General features: G+C 42.3%; 1 protein-coding gene across 4 annotated transcripts in view; it reads left to right on the top strand.

Annotated features, from left to right (window-relative positions):
- MYOF (myoferlin) overlaps positions 1 to 24,464 on the top strand; it is a 156,855-nt gene that overhangs the window by 116,498 nt on the left and 15,893 nt on the right. For all 4 annotated transcript variants that reach the window (XM_083149355.1, XM_083149354.1, XM_083149353.1 and 1 more), the window contains 12 exons: positions 665 to 742; positions 1,605 to 1,786; positions 1,871 to 2,029; positions 3,555 to 3,653; positions 3,868 to 4,029; positions 5,586 to 5,751; positions 7,953 to 8,029; positions 14,906 to 14,917; positions 18,612 to 18,710; positions 19,997 to 20,122; positions 21,902 to 22,057; positions 22,160 to 22,251. In XM_083149355.1, the coding sequence (XP_083005481.1) occupies positions 665 to 742; positions 1,605 to 1,786; positions 1,871 to 2,029; positions 3,555 to 3,653; positions 3,868 to 4,029; positions 5,586 to 5,751; positions 7,953 to 8,029; positions 14,906 to 14,917; positions 18,612 to 18,710; positions 19,997 to 20,122; positions 21,902 to 22,057; positions 22,160 to 22,251 (1,408 nt within the window). The remainder of the gene's footprint in view (positions 1 to 664; positions 743 to 1,604; positions 1,787 to 1,870; positions 2,030 to 3,554; positions 3,654 to 3,867; positions 4,030 to 5,585; positions 5,752 to 7,952; positions 8,030 to 14,905; positions 14,918 to 18,611; positions 18,711 to 19,996; positions 20,123 to 21,901; positions 22,058 to 22,159; positions 22,252 to 24,464) is intronic.

The raw sequence follows: 24,464 nt of genomic DNA, 5'->3' as shown, positions 1-24,464 counted from the left end.
AGACCCGAAATCCGTAAACCTACCGTTCTTTCCAGCCAAATGGTCAACACAAAAAAAACACCCACCACTCCTACAAAAAGTGAGGGAGGGTGGCAAGATCCGTAACAAGAGGCTGACTCCTTCTTTAACCAGATCCTATAATCCAGCTCATTCTGCCAACCCTGAATCCTAATTGGATGCCGACTTGCATGCTCCCCACAAGGCCATCCCAAGATGTTTAAACCACTCCTCTCCTAATTCAGTCATTCCGTACATCTTTACATTTTTGATTCTTTTCACAGACCTTGATTTTGAAATCAACCTGAAGCTTGGCTTCAACTTTTTTATTTTTACTAGAGATTGTGGGGGAAGGTTGCAATTCAGTCATGGTAAAAGCACGGACTGGACAGAAGTTTATCAGTTGGTGAGGGTAATGTTTATTATGGGGCAGATGTATTAAACCTGGTAAAGTAAAGCCATTCAGCTGTCATTTGTCACCTTCCATGTTATCACTTTACCAGGCTTAATACATCTGCCCCATTGTACTTCATGTGCACTCCAGTCAACTCTGCATCAGACATGCCAGACCAGACTGGTTAGAACATACCACTGTTTCCCGCAATTTAGTCAATTTCTAGATAAAAAAAAATAATTCAGTTTTCATTGAAGTTTTCTCATTTCCTAGGAATGTTCAGTTATCACCTTCGCTGCTACGTGTATCAGGCGCGTGGTCTCGCCGCCATGGATAAAGACAGCTTTTCTGGTAAGACACCGATAACATGAAATTTCTCCTTTTTATAAGCTCAGGCTTAGGATGTTATATCTAATTGCCAGTTATTAATGAGATGGGACTTTGGGGAGTTCTCAAACTTTGTTGGCGAACGAGTTTATTTGTTATGTTATCGGGGGTGGGGTTTGCCGTTGGGTACCACTGAGCAATACTGTTTGGTTTGTATGGATGATACAGTGATGTCGTTATAAGGCTGTTGTGCCTGGCCAGAGACACTAGGGGGCCACATTCACGGTTCTTCCATGAATTCCTTGTTTCTGTAATTTTTGAAAACGTATCCTTGACAATCTAGCGAAAATGGCAACCTACTGCCCCCCCCCTTCCCACCTACCTGTCACTGCCACCATAACCCAGTTTCCGACCCCTCGAGTGACCGTGTGGAGGTGGCACCGTAGCAGTTCCACAGCTAACACCTGCATTCAGTACAACAAAGGTGTCTTCCTCATAGATCTGGCCTAAATTAGGGTAGTCTAATGTAGGATAGGGAATGGTTATTAAATACATGTCCTGACTCCGTGCGTACACACGGGGGCGATTACATGCTCCTGTTTTCAGCCCCTGAATGGTCGCTGGTCAGAGGAGCTTGCTTCTCCAACCAGCGACTTCCACTGCCTCTTCTCCCGGCAGTGTGACGGGACACTGAGCAATATGATTGCTGAGCAATATATTGCCAGCGATCATATTGTCCCGTGTGTACGCACCTATAGGTAGACATGGTATAATGGGATGGTTATAGCCTCTGCCCCTGGAGAGCAGTTGGATATGTAAGTATGTTTCAGGGTAAAGTAAGTCACTGTGTCCACCCACAGTTGTTCTCCTTGTGTTTTGCCTATAGATCCATATGCCCACGTGTCATTCCTTCACCGCAGTAAAACCACAGAGATCATTAAATCAACTCTGAATCCATCATGGGACCAAACCCTAATCTTCAATGAAGTAGAAATTTATGGTGATCCGCAATCAGTAGCGCAGAGTCCTCCCAATGTAGTCTTTGAAATATTTGACAGTGACCAAGTGGTACGTATGAGGCCGCATGCGGATAGTAGCTTGCTGACTTCTGGCCGCCTCTCCCTTTATGTCTTATTCTGCTGCTTGTTTCAGGGGAAAGATGAATTTCTCGGGAGAAGTGTTTGTTTGCCGGTAGTAAAGTTGAACCCTGGAATTGACATCACCCCAAAACTCCTCTGGTATCCTGTAATGAAATCCGGAAAACACTGTGGAGACATCTTGGTGGCTGCAGAACTTATCCTTCGTGAAAAGGTCTGTATTTTAAAGCTAGGAGGGTTGGACCCATATAACCAGGCAGTGTAAACAGATGACCGGGTTCGTACGACCTGGGTCCAAGTACAAGCCTGTGGACCGCTGGCTCACCGGCAATTGGAGGCAACGATAATGTCTCAAAGCGCTGGCAGAGGGAATACAGCTGCTATACCGGGTCCAGATTGCAGTGTAAACGTTTTTTTTTTTTTTTTTAGCCACTGTTTCATGGCTCTTGAAACCAGTGTTCAATGACGGAATTTTGGTGTGAAAGCTGTTTTATTGATGGGTTTACCGCTATGATTTTATTGCTTTACACATGCAAATCTTCTCACATCCCATTGCCCAGAGACTTCAGCAGTAGTTATGGACATGTATGGGTTAACCATTGATGGACAATCACTGGCATTGATGGCTGTCATTTGAATATTGCTGCAGAGGTTCACAATTGGTGACTATCCATCAGTGGTAGAACGCTGTACCAACAAGTTTCAGACCATTTAATAGTTCTTTAGTCTTTCAAGTCCAATTTTTTAGTTGCATATTAGGTTCTGTATGTGAAATGTCAAATAACACTATTGGGTAATCTAAATCTATTCTACAATACCGTTCAACCAGTGATTTACTGATTTTAATTCCTCTAAACATGGTCATGGTGAGTTGGGACAACTCTGCACACTGGTCCCATCCCAGACATGATGGGCCATGTGGGTCCCATTGCCTTCCCATTGAATGGCAGGTACTCATGGCATCTATTGACCGTTTACGAGCAGCTATGTATGGGACTTACCTCACCAACTGTCAATCAGGACTGCCTCACTTAAAATGGTAGATTTGGGACTTGGAGGCATGCAAATCACTACTATGAGGATATAATCCACAGAATGACCTACAAAATGATCATTTAGAAGCCTGATTCTGTAATGCTCGCTCTCATTCCAGATATTTACTAAGCTGGTTTAGGGGTGGATATTTGCCTATACAGAAACCAGTTGGTGTTTTCAAAACGCTTTCGAATATGGTCTTTGGTAATATTGTTTAACCTTTCAACATATAATCCGCGTTTCTTGTAGAAGCGAAGGATTCCATTTTGAACATCCGGTAATGTTGCTCTTCATTCCATATAAATGAGCTAGAGTAACTCCCTTTTAAGTTCTGCAACCGATGGGACAGAGCGTTTAATCCAGTAAATTAGTACTAGTCTATTTGCAGCTCCCATAATAACATGATCTGGGAATAAGGAGTTTCCTGTCTGTTCCTAGATCCCATTCTCTAAAAATCAGTAGCAGACCGGCCATAAGAGATTTGACCAATCTTATTTGGAACACTGTTTATTACCTTGTTCCATGGGCGTAGAGCTTTTGTGTTGGCTTTTACATTTTTAGATTGAGGATTGGCTGTATCAGGTAATGTGAGAGATCAAACTTAATCCACCTTTTCTAGAAGTGTTTAGTACATACTACAGCCAGATTAAATGATTTTGAAGAAAATTTTTTTTTGCTAATGTAATTTCTCCTTAATTCATAAGGATGGATCAAATCTGCCAATATTGCCATCCCAACGATCACCAAAGCTTTACATGGTGCCTCAAGGTATCCGCCCAGTGGTTCAGCTGACCGCCATTGAGGTAAGCCCCTTTTTCAGGGTGTGATGTGTAAAACCTTTACCTTTTTTTGGTTACATAGATTTGGTGCATTATATTTTAGTTATCAAAACATTTATCTATAAATCAACTTTTTTCAATTTGGCGATATTGTGTTTCCTTTGCCTTTTTTTTTTTTAAATAAAAGATCTGTCTCACACATTGATAGATTTCCAAGACAAAATGTTTGTTTCCTCAGATCCTTACGTGGGGATTGCGCAACATGAAAAGCTACCAGATGGCGGCTGTCATGTCACCGAGCCTCATCGTGGAGTGCGGTGGAGAGATTATCCAATCCGCGGTTATCAAGAATCTTAAGAAGACCCCCAACTTCCAAAGTTCTGTGCTCTTCATGAAAGTGGTAAGACCGGAGTATTATGTTAAGAAGCTCTGTATTCCATGACTGATGATGACGACTACTGTGGGAACTATATTGAAACTGCAGTTGCATCTTTGTTCTAGAAACTGTACATTCAAGGGTGTAACCAGAAGTTTGTGGGCCCCATAGCAACATATTAAATGAGCCCTGGTGCTTCTTGAGAGATGCCGCTCTGCAGCAGTTATTCATTTTTATGCCCCATAATAGAGCCCTCGTTCATTTTCTGAACCATTATAATGCTTTGGTTAATATGTCCCATAGCAGTGCCTTGGGATCTGAATCAATTGTAGTTCCCTAGTTTTCATGATGTCACATTGTAGGGCTGCCAGTACACATTATACCACACATTATCCCCAGTTCATGTCATGATATACAGTGTCCACAGTTCATATTATGCTGCATTACAGCATACCTCCTAACTTTTATAAAAATAGCAGTCAAGGCTCCTCGCAGTAATGGGGTGTGGCATCACAGTAAGACAATGACCCCAGCCCCCTATAGGGGCATGGGCAGTGCCCTGTGAGCAGCTGGCCATGCCCACAGTCCCTCTGTCTTCACACAGCATCTATTCACCACTGGTGTGCTAAGCATAGCAATGAGTGGCAGGGGTCTCCCCACTGCCCCCACCATGGCACACTGCTGGTGTGTGTGGGACTGTCCCAAAAGAATGGAACTTGAAAATTGGGACAGCTGTGCAGTATGTTAAGTGTCACCTTACCACCATTAGATTACTCACTAAATACACTTCTATCTGAGAATATAAGGTCATACAATTCAGGCTGGGCAATGGATCAGACCTAATTGCTTAGCAGTCAAATCTTGGCAAAGGTATGTTACTTTATATCCTGGCCCCAGGCCCCCCTGGGTCCCATAACAATAGCACCCCCTTGCACCCACTATAGTTAACCCCATGGGCCGGATGTAATGCAGTAGAAGTCTAGCGACTGTTTGGGATGCTGGCTGACTGAGGGTGTGTGTGTGTGTGTGTGTGTGTGTGTATATATATATATATATATATATATATATATATATATATATATATATATATATATATATATATATATATATATATATATATATATATATATATATATATATACGTGTGTGTGTGTGTGTATATATATATATATATGTGTGTATATATATATATATGTGTGTATATATGTATATATATATATATATATATATATATATATATATATATATATATATATATATATATATATAATTTTTTTTTTTTTTTTTTTTTTAGAGGCAATCCTTTACAAGGCAAAACTATGCTTTGTGAATGAATGCCCCTTTAAAAAAAAAAAAAAAGAGTTCAACCTGCCTCCCACACGTCCGCCGACTTGTAGCACGTTACATCAGGGGTTTGCGTCTCCATGTATGCATTCTATAGCAGGCCAAAGTGCATATTCTCTAGTCTTTTCTGTCCGATTTTGAATGCCGTTCTCCAATGAGAATGTGCTTCGTACTTGTACATTGGCATCATAAAAATTATAGTATCCAGACTGACTAAATTTTGTTTTTTCCTGTAGCTCCTACCGAAGGAAGAAATGTATGTCCCGCCTATAATCATCAAAGTGATCGACCATAGGCCATTCGGAAGGAAGCCGGTCGTGGGGCAGTGTACAATTGATTTGCTAGATAAATTCCGCTGTGATGCCTACTCTAAAAGGCCAAATGAGGTTCCGGAATCAAGAGGTATCTGCATGACGACCATTATGGCTAAAACCTTTTTTTCTTGGTATTTAAAATTATATTTTAGTCAAGAAAAGAGATCAGAATTTATTTACAGTGCGTCTTAGCCGATTTTTGAAGATGCCAGTATTCAATGCTCCCAATTCTTCATTTTTTTTTTTCGGCAAATCGGGCTGTTTTCACTCCTTGCGGTGAATCTGTTTCACTGAAAATGTGGTTCACCCTATTCAATGTTCACTGTTCGCCGAAAGCAAACAGTGAATGCCGGCAAGTTCTCCATTTCATGTTCACTGCAAGTCGCTGGAGTATTTCAATGGGGTTTTCACTGGGATTTGCCGAGAGTGTATTCAATGCTAGGATGGAGAACTGCTTTCTCCATGATTCGCCGTTTTGCATTCGACATCTTTTTTTAGGTGAACAGGAAAGTGACCTTTTGAAATAAAGGGTTTTGGGGGGGAAGTTTGGTCAAAAAATCAAATCAGAAGGGGCATGCTATTTTTAATCATGTGCTTTAAAGCACATTAATATATATTTTAATTTAATAGGTTTTTTTTATACGCTTTGGCCAGCAGGGGGCCGGGAGCCGAGAGCAGCTCATTAATATTCATTTATTCACTGCACTCTGGTCTCGATCAATACATATGCACGATCGGGACCTGGGAGTGCAGCGGCTGATTATCCAAGCCCCCTGCCAGCTCTGGGGGGGCTCTGCCAGTGTCCTGGCAGCCTTCCTCAGTCAGGCGCAGGCAGGGAGACTTCCATCTCCCTGCCTGCCGCCTTCCTCCAGGGTTAAAATTCACCGCCAGGGGCTCGCTGCCCCTGATGAGTTGATTAGGGTGACACGGAGGGCTGGCAGTGAATGCTCCAGCCCTCCGGAACCCTGCGAATGTGCAGCGAATCCTAAACAGGATTCGCTGCACATTTCGTAAATGTGCATTGAATACTGCACTAAACGGTAAGGTAATCAGATCAGGATGTTCCTCTCTTCAGGGTGACCTAAAACTGGATTGGGCAGCAAAATGGAAGATGAGGTTTAATATTGATGATTTTAAGGTTATATATTTTGGGACCAGAAATGTGCGTACAACCTATAATTGAAGTGGGTAAAATCTATGGGAATAATTAATGGAGAAGTATTTTGGGGGTTCTCCTAAACTGTAAACTCGGCTGCAGTGCTTAATGACAAGGAGCAGCAGCAAAGACCAATAATGTATTAGCATGCGTAAAAAGGGCATAGAGGCAAGGGAAGATGGTGTAATCATGCCACTGTATAAATAGTTGGTTACAGCCTCATCTGGAATACAATGTACAGTTCAGGGCACCACTCCATAAAAAGACATCTTGGAACTTGAAGGTTCAGAGAAGAACAACAAAATTGATTCAAGGGTTAGTCATTGAGTTATGAGGAAAGGCTAGCCAGGTTAGGTACACTTACATTATAAAAGGCGTGTAAGATGGGGAATTTATATAAATACATAAAGGGTCAATACAGAGCACATTGGGTGATCTATTTACCATGAGGATTGTACACAGAACACATGGTCATCCCTTAAGTTTACAGGGAAGGAAGTTCCTCACCCAGCAAAAGGAAGCGTTTAATTATGGTAAGGGCAGTATAGAATATGCTGCCAGGGAAGGTTGCGATGCCAGACTCAATGGATAAGTTTAAAAATGGGTTAGACAATTTTTTAGCAAAAAAGTATACAGGGGTATAATCATTTAATCATAATAAAATATAGTGGATCAGTAATAAATTAGACCACCATTGTGGGTCATTTAGAAGTTGAAATTGATGGAATAAATTATTATTATTTTTTTTCCAACCTCCACTACTATGTAAGAACATTGTGGGGTGTGTGGAGGAGAGCATTTCTATTTTTAGCACACTGGCAGATTACACCAAAATGTTTACAATTGAATGGCTCCATTGGGTGCCATCTGCCTCTGGCACTGGCGTTTCAGCTCACACACCATGGACAGCCATAACAATTAAATTCTCCCCTACAGTATGAGTGCTTCTAAACCATTCAGAAAACTGCTGAAAATTGCCCAGAGCTCTCGAAGTTGCTTTTTTGATTTTCAAATGTGTTCTGTATTTCCAGTGTAGTGGAGACTTTCTGCTTTTAAATGATTTGTTTAGGAGAATTGGAAGTTGGGTCAGGTGGTTTCATAGTAATACTTAAGTGCATCATGTTCTCTTTCAGTGGCACTCTTGTGTTCATCACCTCCTCGTGACGTAGTTATCGAGGTGGAGGACACCAAACCACTTCTGGCGAGTCAGGTAATGTGTGCTTGCGCACCTTATTATTGCATGTCGTAATTCCATAGTGGATATAACACACAAGTAACCGCGCACTGTAGACTGTTACCGCAATACGTTGTTACTACGAACTCCCTTTCACAAATGTCTGATTGTGTTCACACTATAACATGTGTTATCCTTATGTTCTCCGAAACCTCCCCCAAAATCTGTCCCGTCCCATACCCACTGCTATTAATGTGTGTAACCTTGGGACTGACAAAGTGGTGGGTGAAGATCTAGGGGCAGATTTATTAAGCTTGGAGAAGAGATAAACTGGAGATAACGCGGAGAAAAGGTAAAAGGAGATAAAGCAGCAGCCAATCAGCTGTGTTTGAAAAAGACAGTTGGGAGCTGATTGGCTGCTGCTTTATCTCCTTTTACCTTTTCTCCGCGTTATCTCCAGTTTATCTCTTCTCCAAGCTTAATAAATCTGCCCCAATGTCTCTTCGTTTGTTGGTTGTTCCCAATTAATACGTTTTGAGACCTACGCTTATCCTTAATGGTGACCTCCTTCCCACTACCTTCCTTGACACATGTCTGTGTATATTAACGGATCCATGCCAACCCTATGAGTAAATAACCAATTATATCCCGCCTCATTAAAACCTAAGCATTGAAGCTGTGCCTCAATTGTAAGATGACCTGTATTACTCATTACCCTGCTGGCATTCCCCTACAGCAGCAAGAGAAGTGGGGCCTATCGAGCCTCACAAAGGGCAGCCCAAGCAAGGTAGTAATCTATACACATGTCTGTCCCTCTCTGTCAGTCTGTCATCCTATCGTGACTTGGTTCAGGGGCCTATCTGTGCGCTTACTGTTTCTCCTAAAAATACATTTTAGTGCAATGGCTGACGCAGCACCCGAAGTCCCTTCTAGCTACTGTACATTTACATCTGTAGAGAGAAATATCCCAGTAAATGTATTTTTCACCTCTGGGTAGTTCTGAAAGAAATTTAGTTAATTTGCGGTTATTTTAGAACTGACCTGATACTTGTTCATGTTGTGTTTTTTTGTACTTTTGTTGCTCTCTACATTATTGTTTTTTAATAATGGCATTTTAAAGAATGCGTTGAACAATATGTAGCCTGTCACAGTATGGGCAGCGTAACCCTCTGTGGCGCCTTTCTTTCGGAGAGCCTTGTAGCTGTTGTGTGGCCTTTTTATAATTGGATATATTATAATTCTCATAATGTGTAAGCATGTGATCTAAAATGTATTCAGTCCACTTATGTTTTTTGCATTAAATTCATTAATATGTTTCTGAGGGGACCTGATCTGGAACACCTTCATGAATGCATGTCTGAGGAAGGGGACCTGATCTAGAACACACTCATGAATGCATGTCTATCTGAGAAGGGGACCTGATCTAGAACACACTCATGAATGCATGTCTATCTGAGAAGGTGACCTGATCTAGAACACACTCATGAATGCATGTCTATCTGAGAAGGTGACCTGATCTAGAACACACTCATGAATGCATGTCTATCTGAGAAGGTGACCTGATCTGGACCACATTCATGGATGCATGTCTATCTGAGAAGGTGACCTGATCTGGACCACATTCATGAATGCATGTCTATCTGAGAAGGTGACCTGATCTGGACCACATTCATGAATGGCTGCGTATTCAGAATATTTTGTAACATGAGTAATTTTTTTTACATTTTGCAATATTAAATATTCCGTTGGGTGTGCTACAGGGGTATGCGTTAATGGAAAGTTGCAATACCTTTAGCAGTATTGCAATGAAGCAAGCAAGCTATTTTTTGCGATTTTTCTACTTTTCTACATTAACGCTTTCAAAAGTACTAACCTTCAGTTACAAAGAATGTTGGTGAGCTGCTTATGCTTTTTTTTTTTAAATAAACTTACCGTGATTTGTGTATTTGCCACCTGTTATTGGGTCTATGTACCAAACCTTGGAGATAGTGTGGATGGTTATAGTTTATCTCCATCCGTTGTTTGGTATCTGCAATCATTTTAGGCTTAGACAGTGGCGTATTTACTTATTTAAAGGGTGCAAGCACGGGCCCCTGAGTCCCAGGAGGGCATATACCACACAAAATGTACCTATTTTTCGAATACCCTCTGGAGTCCAGCGGCGACTGGAATGCTGCTGAAATCGCTGGAAAAATTCCATGGTGGCCATTTTTCTGGGTATCTGCCTATGCACAGTTTAGTCTGAGCGCTCTAGTACTAGAGCAGTACAGCAGTAATCTAAAAATCACTGGAAAAATGGCCCCCTTTTTTTTTTTATGGAGATTTGCACCCTACTACACAGCGCTGCTATCGACAGAGGAAGAGACTACACACAGGTCTCATCCTCTCTTAAAATGTCCCTTCTAACACATGCTGCTCTTTTTAGCCTACCTTCAGAACTTTAGTTTTAATGGGCTCCTTTTTAGATGGCTTCATCCAATAGGTAGTGGGGGAGCTATGTGTGTTATTAGCATGGTTGCAGTCGCTCCTACTCATTGCTCCTCTGAGGAATGGGAGGAAATGTGATAGTGTTCTATATAAAATTTGGTACTTGTCTAGTTTCTTGGCAGCAGCTTAAGCTATGGTTGAAGCTACGTTGCCAGCGTAGCCCAACGGCTGCCTTACTTATGTAGTTTCATGGCGGCTGCCTAGAGTAGTAAGCGTAGTGTCTCCGCGGCAGCCCTGCGTAGTTAGCATAGTCACCGTACAAAGGGGGGTGGGTGGTGTGCAAGTGCGTCTCGTGCACAATAAAGGACGCATTTGCCAGTGCTCCATGTTACATACTGGCAAATGCCTCCATTTGAAACCCCCACTATCCACCCCAGCCCAAAGTGCGGCGAGCCCCGCGAGGGGACTCGGTACGCGTTCTTCCGACTTGTTCATACCCCCACTAGCCACGTCGGCGTGGAGTTGATTTTATAAAGTGTGGCGAGCGCAGCGAGAGGACCCGGATTACTTGACGTGTCGGGTCAGGCATGTAAAAATGGTCAATGGTTCCCACACAATGTAATAAGCGCTGGCTGATACTGACAGGGACATCTGACTGATTGCGATAACTACTTAAGCAGCCGCGGCAACTCTACGCTGATTCTTTCAGACGCTGACTATGCTGGCCGCAGGAACAGTACTCTGGTTCTGACAGGGACGCTACACTAACTTTGTAACTGCCACTGTGAAACTACACAAGTATTTGGGATAGAGGGTATTGGAAACTCTCTCCTAGAGGAGATTACAAACTGACTTTACTAAAATACTGAAAACAAAGATTTTTTGAAGCTCCCTTCCAGTAAAGACTGAAGTGGTTATACCGGAGAGATACTTGATATACAGTATAGGTTATGACTTGATTTGTTTAAGCTGAATTCATTTTCTCTTCAAACAAAAATACAAACATTACTTTTAAGTCCATTAAAAGGTTTCTGAAAATGGACATATGTCTCTCTCCTAGTTGATCATGGAGCTCTTATTTTACTTTGTTCATAGTCTTATCTCCCATATGGATTAGTAAAATCCATTTTGTATGCTGCATTTGAGGACAAAGAGACCCATTTAGCGAATTAAAATTTGCGGTGTATGATTGTGCCAGCCTTTCAGCGCTTAGGACTGGGTACATACTACATTGATATCTGCTTGATATATGCTTATTGCATATTGGGCACTGTGTGCCCGGTTTTGTGCACTCCCATGACTGTTGGCAATGCCTTTTTACCATGCCCTGGTGCAGCATGGTATCCCCTACCTCTCCATAGCCCCCCTACATTGGCAAGCATTGTAAGCACTTTCTGATGCATGGTCCCATTGACCGCCAGATTGGCCAGCTATGTATCATTCTGAGGTGTTGCAGGCTTAACTGTCGTTTTCAAATGCATAACCGTTGTGAACTGATTGGCTGGAACACCATTTATCCTATTCATTGAGTTGTAAATAGAGAAGTCCTAATTGGGCCGTATAATGTAGTCGACGATCATAAAGTAGACCATTGCAATATCCGTATAATAAAAGTAAATAATACCACAATTGTACGTTTCATAAGTTATATTCCAATTTTCAGTTGTTAAGCAGCATGTCAACGGCAGTCGGGAAAATGGCCTCTCCTGCCACTGTGCATGTATGTATGGCGTGTTTTAAGGACCACTGATGGGTGATCTCCAGGTTCATGATAAACGGTGCCTGGAATTTTATGGTGGAAAGATTTTGGAGAGATTTTTTTTGTCTTTTAAATACTGTGTAATCCTCAATTTACAAGGTTACATGATTTGATTTTATTTTTTTCTCTTTTTCTCACATTGGAAAAAACATTTCTCATACCGCGATACGCTTAAGAGAAATGAGTCAATCCCTACTTTTTCTAATGTGGAATTTTTCCAAGTTGAAGCTCTCCAAAATTTACACAAATGGGTTGATGGGGAAAGATCACTTTAAACCAACTCCACATCACATCACTGAGCACAAAATGGAGCTTGTATGGCTATGCATACCATCACTGTGGATATCTTACCCTCATTGCTAACCCTAACAGAAGTCATTGGGCAGCTCATTTATCTAACAGACATTATTTCCATTATGAAGCATTGACTGAAGTGTACCTGTCTTCTAATCATGGAGGCAGCCATTTTGTTGACTGAGCCAATCTTCAGAATACATTTTAGGTTACTTGGTTTAACCATGCCGTTATTGCACAGCCAATGCTTCTTTGTGAACATGATTGAATCGTCCCATTGGTAAATATTTCCTCTTACACTGAAAGTTGTCTCAGTCCTCAAAACTGTGGCCAACTTTGTGTGCAGGTGACAGGTACGCTTTCCCAGTGTATAGCTGATGGTAGTATTTGAGTACAGTGCCATCACTTGGCTCATTTGTGTCCTAGCAGTGATTGATGTTGTATGCTATCGCTGATGATCTGTTTTTTTGGGGGGGAGGTGGCTCAGAGCCAGTAATCCCCAGATAATACTTTTATTTGCCAGACAGAGAGGGTCACCATCTGGTTATATTTGTTGGGTGGTTATATGAGAAGTTCTAGGCCAATATTTGCTTATATTTCCATATAATTCTAGGCCATTGCCCTTCAGGTCTACAATATAGTATAAATTTGGATATGAATACACACGAAGCATTGATAACATGACAAAATGGCTGACCCTATGTACAGTATGTAGTAGCTAGATGGCACTTCTCAATTACCTGGATGCTTTCAGTACATTTGATTTGGGGAAATTCTGTATGTTGTACCTGAACCCATTTCACACCTAAAAACACTAACTTGGTCCGAGCGATAACTTCTAACAGAATTTATGACCTATTGAAGTACATTTCACATGTTAAGTATTTTTACAGTGTGCCCTCTTATCCCTGTTGGCTCTTATTGGGGCAGATGTATTAAGCCTTAACAAGAGATAAATGCGAGGGTGATAAGGAGAGATAAACGTCCAGCCAATCACCTGCTAACTGCCATGTTACAGGCTGTGTTTGAAAAACGTCAGTAAGGAGCTGATTGGCTGGACGTTTATCTCTCTTTATCACCCTTGCATTTATCTCTAGTTAAGGCTTAATACATCTGCCCCATTATTTTTTAAGCCCTCTAGCACTTTTTTGTCTTTCAGTTCTCTCTATCTCAATCCTGCTAGCGTGCACTCATATCTTTAGACATTAAGAACACTAGAATGCCTACTGGCCTAGACCAACATGCACCCTGTCAGATCAGTAGGATGTTCACAGTTGGTCAATAGCCGTTTTTTTTTTTAAATTGTATATGGCATCACAAGGGATTCTTAGCATTGTACAAAATAAGGATCAGATATGGTTTGAGGTAACATGTTTAAAAAATGGGCAGACTAGATGGGCCAAAGGGTTCTTATCTGCTGTCAAATTCTATGTTTCTATTAGAACACGGACAATAAGAAATAGAAGTATGAACTAATCTAGCATATACATTCACATACATATAATTATGTAGAACCGATCAGGGTCGTTGAGACTGCCATGGGTGCTGATGGGGGTGTGGCTAAACACAGGAGCCGTGGTCATGCTCCCTCTAGAAGAAAATTATGTAAAGTAGTGTGTGTTACGCAAGCTACAAAGGGCCAATGTAATTGGTGCCAGCACGCCATGCTCAAATTGGCTTACTGTCTGGAATGGATACGGGTGACTACAATGGTGAGCGTTTAGGGACGTTGCGAAGTGTTGTCAGAGAGAAGAGATATTCACAGGAGAATGTGCATTTCTTTTATTAGAGCATTATTAGTAATCTCATTGTTAGACCCAGACATTGTACAGTGTTTACATGGTATAGCTTAAAACGCCCAACTGTATTAGACACAAGTAAAGCCTGACCATATGGAACATAGGTGCAGTTCAGAATCGGTATGGTCTTATAAGGCCATCTCTGCCTGGCAAAGCAGCTTTCGAACCAGGAGATCCAGGCACCTGCCATAGCATATATCTACTGTATATCTTCATACTTCGTTTTTTTTTTTTTTTACTATAATCTCAGGTTTGTAATGGTTCTGCCATCTTAAGACCAATTACAGGTAAAAAAAAAAAATTAATAATTGGTATTTTGCATGGTTATGTAATGAAGCTCACCATATCCTTATTACATACTGTACATATACAAATGCTTCAAATCAACCAAAAATAAAACTTCTCAAATGTATTGTATATTAAGCCATACAATAGGTTTGTGAATCATAATTTGATTATTATGGTTCGGATTTGCACTCTATGTAATAAACCTTTTTAAACTCCACCCTTTGTGTGTCCTTGGTGACTGACAGTCTTTTATATACTGTATTTGTACTATTTATCCTGCTCTAATTTGTGCTTTTTATGTTTTGATTTTCATGTTTCTGCTTCGGGATGTTGCTCTGGATCCAGCTCCAAGAGAAGGTAAACATTCTATTCTGGATTTCACGAAGAATGAATTAGTGCCAAGCAATAGCAATCTGTTGCTGTAGATTTATAAATTATCCAGCTCCCATGCAATTTGCAGATAAAGTTTAGAGATGTTGAACAGTTATTGGCCAATATAAAGTGGTGGTTATGCGCTTTAAAGAGTCCCAGCGTATAATACCCAATAAATGATTGCAAGGTATGATTTTTTATTCAGGCTGCAGTGGAATGTGGGTACTTTGTCCACGTATGGGATAAACATATAATAGACAACAGACGCTGCGCTAAAATATTATTTAAATATAAACTTAGGATAATTTGTTAAACAAAAAAAAAATTATAATAGAAAACATCAATAAACAAAATTAATCAATCGGCGCACATTTTAGTCCAGAGGTGCTTACCACCAAGTGGGATGGAAGTCCTTGCAATGAAGGTTTAATGGATTAGTGGATGCATGTGGTCAGTCCCATTAGACGGCATAGGTCAATGATAAATTTGTTTGTTAGTAGATGGATAAAATCAGTGCAATATTGCAACAATGAGTTGGTAGAGATGGTGCGATATAATTATCGCTTTGTTGTAATAAAAATCATGATCAAAATCAGCCAGGTAGATTAGAATTGCACCCAATGGTGATGGCTGGGTGCGGGTTCGGCTTGGTCTGGTTAGCACTCCAGTATTTTGCCTTGTCTGGATCCGCCCACAAGATGGTCACTGATTAATGTGCAGAAAGAAAGTACCGTGAACAAAAGAGATCGGACTTGCGCGTGTCTCCGCCTCCTAACACACAGCGGCTTCCTCAGAATACTGCTGATTGAATGAGGTTGTTTGTTGATGTCACAGGCTGCTTTGTAATGAATGTTACTGGAGCCAATTATTTTGCGGGTTACACTGTTGCTGGTAAATAGTTAAATATTGCACCCCAAAAAAAAGTCATGAGCAATGCAGCTATTTTGAGGATCATTTACAGCAACGTTAACACTCAAAGGTTAAGGGTGAATGATGTAACTGGTGGTGGGGGCTGATTGAAACGGTTTAAGGTGAATTTAATATAAGTTTGAAATCTTTAAATGTTTTCCCCACCACTTCAAGTTCTCATGCGTCTGAGTGGTTGAGCTGCTGCTACATTCCTTTACTAGAAGCGGAGTCGCGTTATTATCCTGGGAGGGCCCTCTCCACATATCTGATCCACAGAGGCTTGTATGTAATGCATCCTCTAGCAGGGATGATAATTAAAGGTTCCCTGGTACTTTGGAGGCGGCGGCCTGGCTGTATATCCCATGTAAGGGCATGGCCACAACTTGTGGCTTTCCAGTTGAGAACCCGTTCTACAGTAATTATTGGAAGGACTGTGGAATGCTAGGATTGAGATGCAGTAGTAGGAATATCTTAGGTCATTTATCTGTGTGTAGCAAGTACACAAACGGCTGCAGACTGGCGGAGGCGGTCTCCATGTTATGTGTTTAGCTAATGAATATTCATACAGAAACCAAATCTGACCTGCACCATCCAGTGGTTTGTAACTAGGAATAGTATTACATATTTGGCGGACTAGCAGCACTTGGAATGACTTTTCCAATGTTTGCTCGCTAGATTTTTACAGTCACACGATCCAGCGTGGAGCAGATCTTAAACAAGAGGGTGGATTATTTGGGAACTAGGCGCAGTCATTATCTGCTGACGGCGCTTCTAGTTATCCACACAGCTAGAAATTGCTGCAAACCTTCAGATACAGGACCTTATTCAGGTTCGTTTACTCGCACGAGGACTGATGGTTTGGCACAGCCGCATTTCTGAGAGTGTGCACACGCCAGGTGTGTGCGGCCGCAGTGAACAGACTGTTCGCCGGATGCACGCACCCAACATTGTTGGCGGTGGGCTGGGGTACTCCCCTATGGGAATGGCCAGCGTTTCATGGCCATTGCCACTGGATGTCAGCTGCCCACCCAGTTCCTCCTGAATGTGCACACGTGTGACCTGAGAGTCCCTTTATATATGCATGCACACCATCGAAAAATGTGGGAGTGTCCCCCCCCCCCCCCCCCCCCCGGCCTGCGAATGGCTGTTTATCTAAAACATCCATTTGCAGGGTTTAGGAGAATGCAAATGGGGGGCGGGTGGGCGGCCTACCATAGCAGGGCGGATTCTGGTGGACTCGCAAAGGTGCAAATTTGCATCGAGCGAATCAACCAGAATAATGGGTACTTTTTTTTCCTAGCATGCCGCCACCGATTTGTGGCATCGGGTCTGAGATACGATTAGACCCCATTTTTAATTGTACAGCCACCATGATGGGTAATTAGTATGTCAAATGCCCCCCCATTGTTAATGCCACGCCACTATCAACGCGTCCTCCGACCTTTTCATACCCCCACTATCCACGTCGGCGTGGAGTTGATTTAAATAGCGTGGCGACCGCAGCGAGGGGACACGGAATACATGTGAAGTAATCCGCATCCCCTCGCGGGCTTGCTGCGCTCTCCACACTATCTAAAATCAACTACACGCCGACGTGGATAGTGGGGGTATGAAAAAGTCGGAGGACGCGTAACGCCGCCCCTCGCGGGCTCGCCGCGCTTCGGGTTGACGTTGATAATGGGGGGGCGGGGGCATTTGACATAGTAATTACCCATGAGGGTGGGTGTACAATTAAAAATCTGGTTGGGGGGGTATTTAACATAGGAATCAATGGGAAATCTCGTCGCATCGGATGCCATTGTAATGGCATGCGACACGATTTTAAAATTGTATATGAAGGTGTTAAAACCTGAATATCGGGTCACATCGCATACCTTAAGTAATGGTATGCGATGGGACCCCACAGGTGCCGTGCTAGGAAACAAGTACCGAATAATGTAATGAGAAGGCTACATTATCTACAGCATTTAGTGATAACTGGTGCGTTTTGAGGAAATCCCTGAAACAAGGCCTGTTTAGGAGACCGAAGGACTAAGCGGGGCAGCAATGAGGTCATGGGTGCGGTTCCTGCCATGGCCCTAGGTCTGGAGAGTCTGTATATTCTCCCCGTACTTGCGTGGGTTTAACCCTTTGAGTGCCAATGTTGCTGTGAGTGATGCTCAAAATATGCCAGCATCGCGTCACTCACAGCCACTGTTCTATTAGTACAAATACAGACAAGCCAATTACTTAAATATTGCACCCAAAAAAAAGTCGCTGTGAACGACTGTCATTTTTACGGATATTTTGAGGATCTCTCACAGAAACGTTGGCACTCAAAGGGTTAATAAAACTGTTTGCTTGGCAATTTTCACACTTTTTTTTTTTATCAAATTCCCTTGGCACACAAAGGGTTAATCTTAGTGCTCACGAAATTTTTTTCCCTCCAACAATCCAAAAATATACTGGTAGGTCAATTGGCACCCAACAAAACAAATGAGTGTACATGTTGTAGGGAATATAGATTGTAAACTCTACAGGGACGTTGACAGAATGTTCAAACTATTCTCTGTAAAGCACCGAGAAATGCGCGCGCTGTATAACTGATAATAGGGTGAGAATCCCATGTTTTAAAATAAAGGCGCTCCCAAGTTAATATTGTACTGCAACTTGTATTATGCCCAGTAGAGGGCAACATTTACCTCAAACAGAATCACACATAAAGAGTAATGTCAGGATTTCAACAGCTGTACCTGCAGACAGTCTTGAGCCATTTCTATGTTCTCAACAGGAAGAAGAAATCGTTGATTGGTGGAGCAAATATTACTCGTCCATAGGAGAACACGAGAAATGTGGGCAATACTTGCAGAAAGGTTATGACACCCTAAAGGTAAAACGACATTGATATCAATTATTATAATAACATTTTTTTTTTTTATATATAGATTTTTGACCACAGTTGAGACATTGACACCTTTTTGCTTTCTCATGGTTCGATGTATACAAGATTATCAATTGTAAAGCACAGCAGAATTTGCTGCGCTATATGAAACTTAAAAAAAAAAAAGTAGAATGTTTAATATTATAAAATGGCCTTCAGGCTATGGGGGAGAAATTAATTGATCACATTAAGTTTTTTGTGATCATGTGAAAAGCCATTTATTGCCATTTTTGTTTCATGCAAGAAGGTCAGTTAGTGGCATATTTTTTCCTCCGGACAGTTGAAGACCTAGCCCCCGAGAGTGCTAATTGAGTAAGCCCCCAGGGATGAATTATCAAACATTCCAAAATATGGGAAAATCCGATGTTCAAAACGCTCAGGACCTGAAGCATTTAGGATATGTTAGACTGCAGCAGAAGTCATTACTTCCATAAGACCAGTGGTTCCCAAACTGTATGTCTAGGCACCCTGGGGGGGCCTTAGGACACTTGCAGGGGTGCATTGAATTACTGGTCTAGGACAAATTCATAATACTTATGGGCAAAGCAATAGGCAAACCAGAGTTGCTGCCCACCAATCATGAAATATGTGGGCAACAAAAGCAAATCTGGTTCCTCGCTACATAATTGATGACTTATAAACACAATTTACTTAATTTAATATTTTATCTAAATTTATCAACAAGAAACTTTTGACCTAGGGGTGAAAAATATTCTGATACTCTAGAGCGCCAAGGTTCAAAAGGATTTGGGAACCACTGCAACACTGAGTACATCACATGGAAAGGGCCACTTAATGCGCGCCACCCGTAAAATCTCTCATCCTGCAATGTGATCTTGGATGCCATCCTATCACATTAGAAATTCAATTTATGATCAATGCCCCTTTTACCGTGAGAATGGCCACTTAGGGGATCCACTGATTCTGGAGTCCTCCACCTTGGTGGTTCTTGTTTCTCCCCATTTTTCATGTTTTCATCATCTTGGAACCTAGTTCTTCCTTTGCACCATTAATATTTGTTCTCTATATATAATTAGTGTTCAGACATGCTGGCTGTCATGTTAGAAAACATGTACCCTAACCACCCAAATTAATATTGTAATACTGCCATTTTGATAAATCACTAAAATATATAAAGGTGAAGTTCTTTCCTTGTGATGTGAAGTTACCCAGCGATAATGTCCCATTTCTGTATATTGTTCTAATCCTCTGATTGATCTGTTTTGCTGTCCCAGGTGTACAGCGGTGAGCTGGAAGACGTTCAAGAGTTTCAAGGGTTGACAGATTTTTGTGAAACCTTTAAGCTGTACAGAGGGAAGTCTGAAGAGGAGGATGATCCCACGGAGGTTGGAGAATTTAAAGTAAGCAGGTCCTGGGTTGATCTGGGTCTATGGTGACGAGACATGTCTGTATATCAACTACAAACCTTTTACAATTTGGTATAGAACAGTGGTTCTCAACCTTAGTCCTTAAGTACCCCCAACAGTTCATGTTTTCCAGGTCACTCAGCAGGCGCACTCATTACCCACTGACACATTTTAAAAGATCCGCAGGTGACTCTAATTAATACACATGCAATTCTGTGTGTAGACCTGGAAAATGTGAACTGTTGGGGGAACTTGCAGGCCGAGGTTGAGAACCACTGGTATAGAGGAACATGAAGTCCCCATATAATGTGCTAACGGTCACTTTGTTCACATTCCTGAATACCTTTACATATGCTTCCTCATACACCTAGCCTCAGTCCGCCATGTGGCACGGGTCACCCGCACCAGCTGTCGTACTCTTTCCAAAATGTCTTGCAACTAGATACTGCTGATTCATTTGATATGAATTATAGGTCTGTGTGCGGCTGCTGCTCTATATGGAGCACAACGGAACATTTTACGGATAGAAGGTGCTGCTGTGCTTTCTGTAAGGATTGAGGGCGGGTGCACTAAGGGAAAAATGCTGTAAAATCCCCATTTTTCGGGGGTTTTACTGCATTTTCAAATGTACGAAGACCCGGCCGCTCAGTCTTTGCCGGGCAGGTTATCGCCACCTATTGGCTTCTATTGCAAACCCCCCTCCCCCTGGCTTACCTTCCTCCGTGAAACGCCTCCTCCCCCTAGCAACAGGTCACAGTCAGAGGGTCCTTCCAGCTGCAGGGGGAGGAGGAAGCGCATGGCACAGCCGCTTTCCAGGGATGTGACTGAGACACACCCCCCCCCCACACCACATAACGGGTATCGCGGGGAGCCTCAGTCACCGCATTGTGATGCTAGTCCCATATGTTAGTACATATGCACTAGCATTGCTGCTGTGTCATGGCGAGGGGCGGCGATGTATTTGAATACATCCCGCCATAAGACTTGTATGTATAACTCATGGGGGTGCCAGACTTCTGCCTTGCCTAGTGGGAGCTGCGCTGGCTGCTGGCATTACGTTGCTTAATGATGATCCTTTGGAGAAATGGCGGTACTTGTGTAATAACTGGGCGCCCGATGTTATGATTGGGTCGGAAAAATCGAATCGCATGCAACCAAATCGCATGCGATTAACGCGATTTTCCCATAGGATTCAATTTTGTTGAATGGTCCTGTTCATATCCCCACTATCCAAGTGGGCATGGAGTTGATTTTATATAGCATGGCGAGGGGACGTGGAATACATTTTAAGTAATCCGCGTCCCCACGCGGGGCTCGCTGCCCTCGCCACGCTTCGGGCTTGTCTCGCTATATAAAATCAACTCCATGCCCACTTGGATAGTGGGGATATGGACAGGACCATTTAACATTGAATCCTATAGAAAGTCGCGTCCATCGCATGCAATTTGGTCGCGATGCGATTTTGCAGAGCATCGCATCTGATTGTATGCCATAAGTTAAGGCATACAATCAAATAATCGGGCGCCCAGATACTACATAAGTACCAAAATGGCTTCCATTGGAGAGTCTCCTGATGTTTGGCATGCTCCAGGGATACCAGAGGAGGTATCCTTGGCTATCAATAACATAATGCCAGGAGCAAAAACCATCTCCCATGGTCATCAGGCGATGCAGGATTGCCACCCAAATCTGACTTTTTTCCTCTGCTTTTAAATTGTCAATATTGTATTATATGATGTATAATTGTAAAAGAAATCCTGTCTTTGCTTATAGGGTTCCTTCCGTATATACCCTCTCTCGGATGACCCCGGTATCCCGCCCCCTCCTCGGCAATTCTGTGAGCTGCCGGACAGCGTATCTCAGGAATGCATTGTTCGCATTTACATTGTTAGAGGAATAGATTTGCAGCCCAAGGACAGCAATGGGCTAGTAAGTGTGCATTACGTACAGCCAACGTTCTCTACATCCATTGTTTTGTTTCTATGGCCGCTATCTGAATTTTAGATTAATTGGAACTTTGTTTGCTTCTAGTGTGATCCTTACATTAAAATTACTTTGAGTAAGAAGGTGATAGAAGATCGGGATAACTACATACCAAATACTCTGAATCCAGTGTTTGGCAGGTACCTAATACTTTTATTAATGGAACACTAGGATTTGTATATTCCAGCTTCTTGGAAAGAAATACAATGGCTGACTCTAATGTGGGAGATGACTCTAATTATATGAATAATTGGCGGCTGTATACTTGCACATATATATAAATTAGTGACACATGCTCATATATGTCTGTATATATGTGTATGTATATGGAAAAGAGGTAAAGCTGCCTTTCAACCTAGGTCACTTCCTCGCATGTGACATTTGGTCTGATTTTATATCTCTATAGCTCTAGATCTGGGGTAGCCAACCCTGGTCCTCGAGAGCTACCAACAGTGCATGTTTTGCAGGTCTCCTCACAGAATCACAAGTGAGCTAATTAGCTCCATCTGTGGATCTTTTAAAATGTGTCAGTGATTAATGAGTTCAGCTGTGCAGCAGCTAGGTTGTCTGGAAAATGTGAACTGTTGGTAGCTCTCGAGGGCTAGGGTTGGCTACCACTGCTCTAGATCTACCACGGTCTAGCAGTAGGATTAATTCCATCAGTCTTTTTTTTTTTTTTTTTTTTCATTTCCATGTCCATGCTTATTCTTGGTATCTAGCATACATGTGTTGTATAGCTCACCGGACCAGTCATTTGGTCAACAAGCACAAGAGCTAGAGGGCCGAAAAGTTGACGCATCAAAAGATTGACAACCAGAAATACGAAAGTCTCATATTATTGTTGACACCTGAACATGCGAAACCCCAATTAGCGTATAACATCCCCTCGCCTTGTTCGCTTTGATCCCCGATGGTGTGGGCCAAATGCCTCCCTCTGCTGCACTTAGCACACATTACCATTTACAGTCTGAGTCCACGTGGACGGTAAAATATGAAAGTTTAAAACCAATCACCAAAAATTGGTGTTGGCCTTCTATCGTCTATCTATTGACTGCCAACCTAGACACACAGGAGTCTTCAATCCTTTTTTTCAACTGTTAGAACATTTCTGACAGCTGGAAATACCAGCCAATTCTACAATCGGTATTCAACCTGTGACTGTCAGAAAACATGTGTATTGGCAGAAAGCTTGCCGATCCACGTGTGTATTTTGTCGATGGTGGCAACAGTTTTGACAGTTTTTTTTTTTTTTTCATGCTTCTTAAAAAAAAAAAAAAGTCGAATCTGCATTGACTAAAACTGACGGAAAGGTCCAATATTGAATTGGTGTGTGACGCTATTTCTGATCGTCCAGGAATTATGCTTTGGTTTGTAATTTGGAAAACGTGTGTGTATATATTGTAATTATATATTTACGGTACACTTGCACACATGTCCTGCTCTGGGTAAGCTCCCATATCCGACTTTACAGGAAGTCAAATGCTAGCATCAATAGAATTGTGGATAAGAGAAAGGAGCCGCTAAGTAGTGTATGCCCAGCCGATCCAACTGAGTCGCTCTGGACCTTCCTGGGTGGCAGGGTCGCATGCTATCCATCACAGGTTGCTCTTTAACGTGTGACAGATCACATACAACTCGTGTTCCCAGCCCGGCCCCCTGCCAGGATGGAGTGAGGTCTGAGGTCGGACCTGCATGCCGGTCCGACCTCCTCCTACTCTGGTCCAATGCGCACGGGACCATACATTGGGGACATCACACTGAGCTGATTTGGGGCAATTTCACAGCCCGATCTGTCGGGAACGGGGAAATCAGCCCAAATTGAGTTAGTGTATGGGGGCCTTTACATGGCAGGCAGGATAGTTTAGCTCTCTCCATTTTATCACTTTCCAAGTCTTTAATACATCTCCCTCCCCTATAGTGTCTGGTGGTCCAATACCTCCATCTCCTTCCCTGCTTACTGCAAGCCTTAAGGCCCCCATACACTAGGCAATTTGGGATGAGAAATCTGGTTCAATTGGATGAAATCGCATGTGTGATCTGCAGTCGCATGATCATTAAATCGGAAGTTGGATGGGGCTGCACATAAGAGAAGTTGTATGTGCAGCCACCGGCAGCACATCGTGGGTTCTTTTCAGCACCCATAATGTATCCCATCCAATATGGTCTGTTGCAGTTGCAACTATCTGCAGAGCGGTGAAGCCCCGGCAGGAGAGACGCTCTCCCCGCTCTGCACCCTGGCGGGCAGGAGATTAATAAACCCATACAAATGAATAGACTGCCACTGATTGGCCAATCCGCGGCCGCCCATTTGTTTTGAATGGCGTTTTATTTTTTGTATTTTTTTTTTCCTGCC

The sequence above is a fragment of the Crinia signifera genome, chromosome 6, assembly GCF_055691185.1.
Source record: "Crinia signifera chromosome 6, ASM5569118v1, whole genome shotgun sequence".
Taxonomy (NCBI): domain Eukaryota; kingdom Metazoa; phylum Chordata; class Amphibia; order Anura; family Myobatrachidae; genus Crinia; species Crinia signifera.
This window is presented reverse-complemented; position numbering and strand designations above follow the sequence as displayed.